This window comes from Lutjanus erythropterus, chromosome 4 (genome assembly GCF_056507025.1).
Source record: "Lutjanus erythropterus isolate fLutEry1 chromosome 4, fLutEry1.hap2, whole genome shotgun sequence".
In the NCBI taxonomy this organism is placed as follows: Eukaryota; Metazoa; Chordata; class Actinopteri; order Lutjaniformes; family Lutjanidae; genus Lutjanus; species Lutjanus erythropterus.
In genome coordinates this window covers 39,946,627-39,955,654 of record NC_139320.1, presented here as the reverse complement: position 1 = coordinate 39,955,654, position 9,028 = coordinate 39,946,627, and the positions used below count along the sequence as shown (strand labels likewise).

The following is a 9,028-nucleotide window of genomic DNA, read 5'->3' as shown; positions in this document are numbered from 1 at the left end:
TTTTTCTTCAGGACCCGCGCTCCTCCACCAAGAGGAGGCATTCATGAATACTGCACACACTGCGGCCACAGCGGACACGTCCGCCTCACAAAATAGTCCCGCCAATTCACCAGGTGTAGTGATAACAACCAGTTATTGATTTAGTAATAATGTCGCTAATAAAATGATAGTATACTATAAGTATTTTTTCATTAATTGTCTTATTTATTGTGTTTTTAACAGGGATATCGCGAATATTTAAAAATGGCGGTAAATGCACCAAATGGCTGTTTTCACTCTATTAGAGGAGGGAAAAAATGGGACAATCGCGAAAATAGGCTACATAGTTTCAGAAATGGTTTTGTATTTAGTTTTAAAATATCACATTTCAATGTAACACATGTATGGAAGCCTATTTCTATCAATGTGATGCGGGGAAATAAAGTAATTATGATGAAAAACAATATTGAGTTAGTATCTCAAAATGATGAGAAACCTCAAAAACAATGTTAATATCTCACAATAAAGAGAAATGTTCTCAAAATATGAAGCTAGTTTCACAAATAATTTGAAACTTTCTCAGAACAATGATTTAGTATCTCAAATAAAAAGAAACTTTCTCTAAATAATGAGAATTTTTCTCAAAATATGGAGCTATCACAAATAATTTGAAACTTTCTCAAAATGAGTTAGTAGCTCAAAACAGTGACTTTGTATCTCAACATATTTAGTTTGTATCTCAAAACATTAAGCTAGTATCCCAAATAAAAAGGAACATTCTCAAAATAATAACTTATGCTGCCTTCAAATGGAACTCATTACAACATGGGAAGTCACACATGACTTGTGAACATGATAAATACTTTCTGACCCCATCTGTAGGCAGCATTATTATCTAAAAATAATGGCTCAGTATGTAAGTCATTATACTAACTCATTAATTAAATAACTTTTTTCATTATAATGACTTACAGGTCCTTTATTTTTTCATCACGTTGGCAGAATTAAATGGGTTTCCCAGCGTACACATAATTTATGTTGATGTAAAAAGGTAAGCAAAGTTATATCTCTCAATTAACTAGGAAGACTAGTTACAATACAGGGAAGAATAAAAGAAACACATGTAATGTTGTATTATTACCACTCCAGACAAAATCTAAAGGTACAAAATAGAATAAGTTGCACTGAAATGTAGAGCTGTGGTTCTGAATACACAAACTACAGTATTTCATTACACATTTTGACTTTGCTCATAAAATAAATACAATTTCACCTGCCTTTCTTTATTCAATCGTACAATCTATTGTCCTGTGAGTAAATGTAATAAATAAACAAGTTTTCTAAAGAGGTAAGAAGTAAATCTGTTCAACACTATTTTCCTGAAATATACCATACTTTATTTGAAACTGATGCCAACCTTAATTACAGTTTATAAGATCATTCAGAAACAGAAGAGTTAAATTTAAAATGGAAAACACTCTCTGGTTGTAACAAAGATAATGCAAATACTTACTAATAAACTTATTTGTAAAATGCTGCAACAGACAGAGCAGCCTAAACTCTTCCATACATCACACTTATTAATGTGACAGAACCACTTTATTTAAATTTTAGATTTCTCCTGATGTTTGAATAAACTATCCTCTTAAATGTATACACCCCTTTTATCACAATAAAGGTGTGCAAGGTGTCTTAATATTAATATTTTGATATTCAGTCTTCTTGTTCCATATAGAAAATGTTAGAAAGTTGATCGTGGATCATGAAAGATGTCAAAACAGCCATATCAACATTGATGGCGTTAAGTACGGTGGCCCAGAGAGCTCGACACACTGCAATTCAAAGAAAATGAAAATAATGAAAATCACAAATTTGACAATACACATGCAACATTTAGAGAAAAAAAGACCTCTGCAAATACAGAAAACAAAATGACACACACCAGACTTAACCTGAACACAGTTTTATTGTTTGAATGCTTACATTTGAACTATGTTTATCAGACTATTACACACTCACACTATTAGAGAATACTATTCAGAATGATAACACACACAACATCAACATCATGTTGTCACTGTTGCTGTTGTGCTGATTTATTTTCTGCCCAGGGACTGCAGATGAGAATTAGCTCAAAGCTAATTCTGGTGCAATATTTCTGACTGTGCATGACCACTAACAAAACTAGTCTACACACACTCGCACGCAGAGAAGCCTGAAGATATTTCCACATAATAGGAGAAGAGTTGTACATCAAGCATTCAGCAGCTTTCGCTATTTTCTAATTAACTTTGCTGTGATACAAACTGCAGCCAACATTCAGTTTTCATACAGCGTGTGGCACTTTAGTATTTGTGATACCAAGCAGTAAATGTAGAGTTTTAAAACTTTAATTATGGCACTATGTTACAAGAGCATACTGCGCATCCATAACAAGAGTAAAGCAAACATCTTTCATTCATTACATGCATTAGAAATACCCCAAGGCCATATTCTGATTGTCCTCATTTGTCAAGGCAAGAAAACACGCTGTCACTTGTTTTCATGTAACATCATCATGAGTGTCAGATTCCTGGAATAACTATTATGCCGTGGTAATGGGAGGACACAATGCTGATGGAAATGTGGCTTCTCAGACTCTTCAGTATGCATGACAGGAACCATAGTTGCGCTGGCCAACCTCCCCGTAGTTATCTCCTCCAGGATACTTCCCCTGACAGGCCAGACTGTTCGCCTGTGGACAGAGGAGACAGTAAACACTGGTTAGTGGTAAAGTAAAGGCAGAGCGGATCTAGAGAAAAATTCGTGGGGTGGCAAGAGAGCGTCAAAACTATATCTACACCAGTTTAATCACAAAACAATCACATATATCAATATTTGCTCAGAAAAGCCATTAAGTGACGATATTTTAACTTAGAAAATATTATTATGGCATACTAGTAAAGCATTGAATAGAAATATTTAAAGGTGGCATTGAAAATAAGAGCATCAGTTAGCCTACAATATAGAGCTGCAATGACAAATTGATTATTAATCGATTATTAAATTAATGGTGAACTATTTTGATAATTGATTAATCATTTTGAGATTTTTTGTGATAAAAATTTCCATAATTTTCCTATTCTCAAATGTGAATATTTTCTGGTTTATTTATTCCTCTTATGACAGTAAACTGGATATCTTTGTGTTTTGGACATAAGAAGACATTCGAGGACGTCAGCTTGGGCTTTTGAAAACTTGGATCAGCATTTTTCACTATTTCATGACATTTTATGGCCCAAATCATGAATCAGTTAATAATCGATTAATCAAGAAAATAATCCACAGATGAATTGGTGATGAAAATAATCGTTACTTGTCGTCCTCCTAAAATGTGGCCAGAACAGATCATTAAATTAAATGCATTAATTTACATTTTTTAACATGTTCATTTTATAATGACACTCAACTTAAATTCAGTTTTTTATTTGTATAGTGCCAGATCATGACTGAAGTCATGTCAGGACACTTTTCATACAGAGCAGGGCTACATCGTAAACTTTATTACATTATTTACAGAACTCAACAGTTCCCACCAAGAGCAAGCAGCATGACAACAGTGGTGAGGGAAAACTTCCTGTTAAGGGGCAGAAACTTCAAGTAAACCCAGTCTCTTTCTTAATGGTCTGCTGGGATATTTAATGTGTCAAAAATGACAGCTCTCATGGTTTGAATTATGGAGAGGTCAGCTTGGAATAAAGAATAATAGTAATAGTAAATAAGTAGTAAGTAATAGGAAAAAATGCTAATGTGTGTTTATTCAGTCATTACCTTACAATTTTAGAACATTTATCCTCACTAATTAACTGAATGCTGTTTGTGGTGTTTGTCGTGTGTGCAACCAGGGCAGCCACGCTGTCCATGTCTGTGGTGCGGAGCAGAGATAATTCATAGATCATCACAATCCACAGACAGAAGGACAGGGAAGTGAAGGACCGGTCAGTGAGAGAGACGTGCAGCGAAACAGCTGTTTACATGTGCCTGTGATCCGCAAAGCTAAGATGATGTTGCTGACCTGATATCAGGCTGTGCAAGAGCCTTAAACAGCACAAGAAGACTGTTTGTTTCTCTGCTGTTAAGAAAAACACAAGTTTGCTGAACAGTGTGTGAAGGCTTGATTCATGATTCATGAAGGGATGTTTATGTGAAACAGAAAAACACTGCCTGTGTCCCTCTGCTGATTTTGTTATTTTGTTTCTTGTATTTTGCTCTGATTATTAAATGTATTCTCTGATTTTGAAACAATAAACTTCTTATCTGATGTTGAAACAGTAACCTTACATTCTTGTTATTCTGCCTCTATGAAATGTCTCTGACAATATTAAATGTCTGTAGTGGTAATAGTGGAATGTTTTTCACAGTAACCCTGAAATTGGCCATGCTGACGTGCACCTCTGTGTGTGTGTGTGTGTGTGTGTGTGTGTGTGTGTGTGTGTGTGTGTGTGTGTGTGTGTGTGTGTGTGTGTGCATGTGACATGTTTAGCAGTGGTGCACAATTAACGGTGTATAATTAGAACCCTGACAGCCAGAAATAAGACGTGGACATGCCTCTGCTCTCTTGATGAACTGCTCAGTGGCGACTTTCTCATTCTCTTTATGTCCTCTCCAGGCTCTGAGTGCAGACGCCTGCAGGGCTCGACCAAAGGAGAAGGTCAGGATCCAGGGTTTGGCCAGAGGGCAGTTGTTGATGGCATTGAGGTGGACAGAGGCCTCCTCTTCACTCTGACCACCTGAGAGGAAAGCCACTCCTGCAAGAAACAGAAAACAACTGTTTATTTTCAGGCTGTCTCTGCAAACTTTATTCATATCCCTGTAATATCCTCTCTAGTAGAGATCTGAATATGTTATTTGAGAAAGCACAAATAACACAGTGGAAATAGATACTTCTTCTCCCAGCAGTGGCTCATTATTATTCTGGGAAAAATCATTTAAAAAATGTACGAGTGCAACTTTATACTTTTATCAAAGTACATTTTTACAGATGTACTTAATTCCAATATATATTTATAATATTGATATATTATATTGTAATATTAATATATATATATATATATATATAATATTCTAGTAAGATTAACATATTGGTAATGATGAACACAGCAACATTGCATTGATTTCCTTCGACTGAAGGAAAATATTTCTACTGTAAAGAGTTCCTGTTTCCAATGGAAAACAGAATCTTTAAATTTACATAACATTGTTTTCAGTTTCTTATTGCTCAATGTCCTCCAGGTAAAAGGAAGGTGGTGGTGGTGGGCTTCAGTTAATCAAACTTAGTTAAAATATTTTTGAAAAGGAGAGATGAAAAGTACTGTATGAGAATGTCGAAATACATTTCATTATTGATTATGCCAATATTAAATCAACTGGATGCTTTAAAGGTACCACAGTTGCAATGCTGATGAATTTAATATGACTTCTAATATAAACTCCGCCCATTTCTTTTATTTTTCTTTTATGCAAATACAGATCATTTTATTGGTCGAAAAGACACAGATAATGATGCTCTGTGCACCTCTGCTCTTTAGACAGCACTCTGGCTTACCTGTGACCGCAGGGGGAACAGTGCGGCGCAAGGCCGTGACAGTTGCCATAGCAACTTCCTCTGGGGTGTACTTGGTGGGGCAGCTGTGTCCAGCAGTGACCATGTTGGGTTTGAGGAGAGTGCCTTCCAGGTACACGTGGTGGTCGGACATGGCCTTGTACACTGCAGCCAGCACCTGCAAACATACAGATTGTTTCACCAAAGAAGAAGAAGCAGCCTGATATTCCTGGAGTATTCTTTCTCAGTTATTCCCTGTCTCACCTCTTACCCTTGTAGTAAAACTAGCTGTGCTTACATGCACAGTATTTGAAATCAGTTTACGATAAGATCTGATAAGATGTGCGTTTACATTCAAGTAGTTACGCGTTGTTCCACCTCTTCATACAATTTTCAAGATGGACCAGCATCATGTCGTGAACAATATTTGTGTTTCTGTTGCTCTTTCTAATGAAGCAATCTCAGCAGCACATATGTCTGCTGCAATCTTTTAACATGGAGAGAATCAAGAGGACCTTCACAGCTCACCAAGGACAGGAAACGTGGTGCTCCTTCCTCTGATCATGTCACCTAATGCTGCACCCATATGATGGCAAACATTTGCAGAAGGAATAATTCATTTAGTCCAACCAGAGAGAAACAATTGGTTAAGAGTTTATTTGGTTATTAGGTGCTAATATTTTCCCCTTGAACAGATTATCAGAGGTTTACACCATCCCTCTCAACCCAACTGTCTCTTCTGATTGAGGTGGTTACATAAAGCACTTTTATTCTGATTGGGCTATTATTCCGGTCATTATGGACTATTAGGGTCCATGTAAATGCAACTAATGTCACAAAATCCGTGCTCATGCAGTGTTTAAAAAAAAACAACAACCCACCTTCTCAGTGATGTACTGGCCTCGTTTCAGGTCATGATCTCCATCAGGCAGAATCTCCGGCTCTATGATGGGCACGATGCCATGCTGGTGGAGGAAAGAAAGATTATCAGAATAATACAAAGACATCCAGAGAAGCTATCACATTATATAATACTGGGTTTTGACCTGCTGGCAGATGCTGGAGTAGCGTGCAAGAACATTTGCATTCTCCGCAATCGCCAGTTTAGATGGATTGGTGTCACTGATTTTAAGCACACAGCGCCACTTTGCAAAGACAGCTCCATCTTTTTTATACTGAGCACAGCGCTCTGACAATCCATCGAGACCTGTGGAAGAGATTTAAAGAAGACTGATAAATTGTCTTGTAACCTGCATTCAGATTGATAATATTAGTGATATCGACAGTTAAATAAACCCCAACCCTGTGTGGTGGTTTCTCCAGAAGTCCCTGCCAGGGGAACAACACCCTTGTCAACCTGAGGAATAAAGAATCGAGAAGCAGTCATGTTAGATTCAACTCAATGATACGTATTTGATCAGGAAATCAAGGTCAAAGGGCAATTTGATAGTCTACAAGAGCATGAGTTTGGGATTAAACTGCCACACCTTGATGCCGACCAGGATGCCCCTGTCCCTGATCATTTTGACAAAAGGTACGCCATTATCAGAGTGCTGGTACAGCGTCTCATGGAAGAAGATGACCCCTCCGATGCAGCTGTTGATGCGCTCGTCTGCACTGAAGAGGATCTGCCGGTACTGTCTGCGGTTCTCCTCTGTGTTCTCCACTCCCACCTGGGCCAGCCGCTTAGCCATGCTGCCTGTGATCATTAACACATGTGATGCCAGATGTTTAGATCCACTGTATGCACTCTCATCAGTGTGTGGCTGTTAATAGCGTACGTGTTTTCCACAGTTAGAGAAGACAGAAACTTGCTACAGACCCACAGACTCATCTGCAGCCAGGATGCCCTTCCCTGGAGAAACTATGCGTAGAGCAGTCTCATGTAGCTCCCTCTTCTGTGCCTCAGAGAGCGTGGGGGACTGGTGCGTCATCCTGACTGACTGATTGTCTTACAGCCGCTGGTAAAAGATGTGACCTGATTGCATTATTCATACATCAATGACCAAAAAATGACAAATAGTTTTTCATCTGTCCATGAAGCTTGTTAAGACAGAAAATGTTGAGTTTCATCCATATTTAAATGCACTACAAGAAGCCTTTAATTGGCTAAGAAACAGTTTTAATTTAAAGCGAGAAGACTGGCGTTTTCTGCACAGTTATTCTTAACCTGTCAGATGAAATCAGATGAAACAAGCCCGTGTTTACATTTTCCCAGGCAAAGTTACAGTCAGTACTAGTTAAAATGAAGCACAAGCAATTTTATTTTCAATTTATGTTATTTACATAATTTAATTTTTTAATCCTATTTTGTGGTTAGAAGGGTCGAAACACTACCGCTTTTGTCCTCAGGGGCCTCCAAAATCAACACAATACGAAAGATCTTTGTAGGGACTTGAATGTGTTTCTCCTTCCCCCTGTCTTTCAAATTCTATAGATGAAGTTATAAAAATATGGAGCCCCATCAAGTGTCTGGGCATGCAAGGCAACCATAAAACTGTGAGTGTGCAATTATTTGATAAAAGAAGTATCAGACTGATCACATTAACTTCTCGTGATTACAGCTTAATCCACCCAAAGCATTAAGATACGATAAGAGAAGATCTCTTAGTCTTTTTGACACCATCTGAGGTGAAATTCACATGTTTGAGTAGCACAAGAAACAGACTAAAGAGGTGGGAAAGAGATACAACAGAGGAATAAAACTGTTTCTCAAGTGGGGGTACTAGTATCCCTAGAGGTACTTTGGAGTACTACACAGGATATGTGAACTTTTTTTTAAAAAATGTCAGTGATGCATAATCAATACTGAACAATAGGTTCACTAAAAATGTAAAATAAGTTTGTTTAATTTACATGTTATATTCAATGTTCCTATGTCAATGCAATTGTTAACTGCCGAAAAATGTCAACTGCCGCAAAATCTCACAGAAGAAGAAAGCAGTTTTTTTTGTTGGCTGAAAAAAATGGGGTATATAACTGAAAAAAGTTTGCGAACCACTGGCATAAAATGTTAAAATCACAAACAAATGAAAAAAAAAATAATGCAACTTTCGTACGTTATCAAAGATGAAGTTGCTGCACATAAAAAAACGTATCAGTCTGGACATCTTTGAGGTAAATTTAAATTAGACTGGATATGATCCAGAGTCAACTTTAAAGAGTCTTGAATAAATGCCCCTAATTGTCCCCATTGTTGTTCTGTTTACATCAACCTGCAGCACGTGAGCTTCATACAGATGTATATAGATTTACCCACTAAAATGTTAAATTAAAATAAAGTATTTTATTATAGAAATATTTCAGAACACTTTAAAAATAAATGTATTATTTATTATTATTAATATTATAACAAACGGCTGAGGAAAGCCAACAAAAAGACACGAGCAGTAAAAGTTCTTACCTGACAGAAAGTGAAATGTGTCTCGTCCCGTGATGAGATGAACACTGACAGAGACTCTCCGTCAG

The 9,028-nt window shown here is 37.1% G+C and overlaps 1 protein-coding gene across 1 annotated transcript; it reads right to left on the bottom strand.

Moving 5' to 3' along the window:
- Positions 1–1,926: 1,926 nt before the first annotated feature.
- LOC146328984 (fructose-bisphosphate aldolase C-like) lies at positions 1,927–9,028 on the bottom strand. The gene is made up of 9 exons (XM_084717951.1): positions 8,964–9,028; positions 7,383–7,521; positions 7,048–7,259; positions 6,863–6,917; positions 6,607–6,767; positions 6,442–6,525; positions 5,564–5,738; positions 4,567–4,766; positions 1,927–2,713 (listed from the first exon to the last, which is right to left on the bottom strand). Exons 2-9 carry the CDS (start codon positions 7,492–7,494, stop codon positions 2,621–2,623), a joined length of 1,092 nt encoding a protein of 363 aa, XP_084574077.1. The 5' UTR covers positions 7,495–7,521; positions 8,964–9,028; the 3' UTR covers positions 1,927–2,620.

Bases quoted from the DNA above. Each gene is read 5' to 3' on its own strand.
- LOC146328984 (XM_084717951.1), bottom strand. From the start codon at position 7,494: ATGACGCACCAGTCCCCCACGCTCTCTGAGGCACAGAAGAGGGAGCTA. The intron at 7,260-7,382 runs GTCTGTAGCAAG...TAATGATCACAG, and splicing joins GGCTGCAGATGAGTCTGTGG to GCAGCATGGCTAAGCGGCTG. The intron at 6,768-6,862 runs GTTGGGGTTTAT...TCTCTTCCACAG, and splicing joins TGGAGAAACCACCACACAGG to GTCTCGATGGATTGTCAGAG.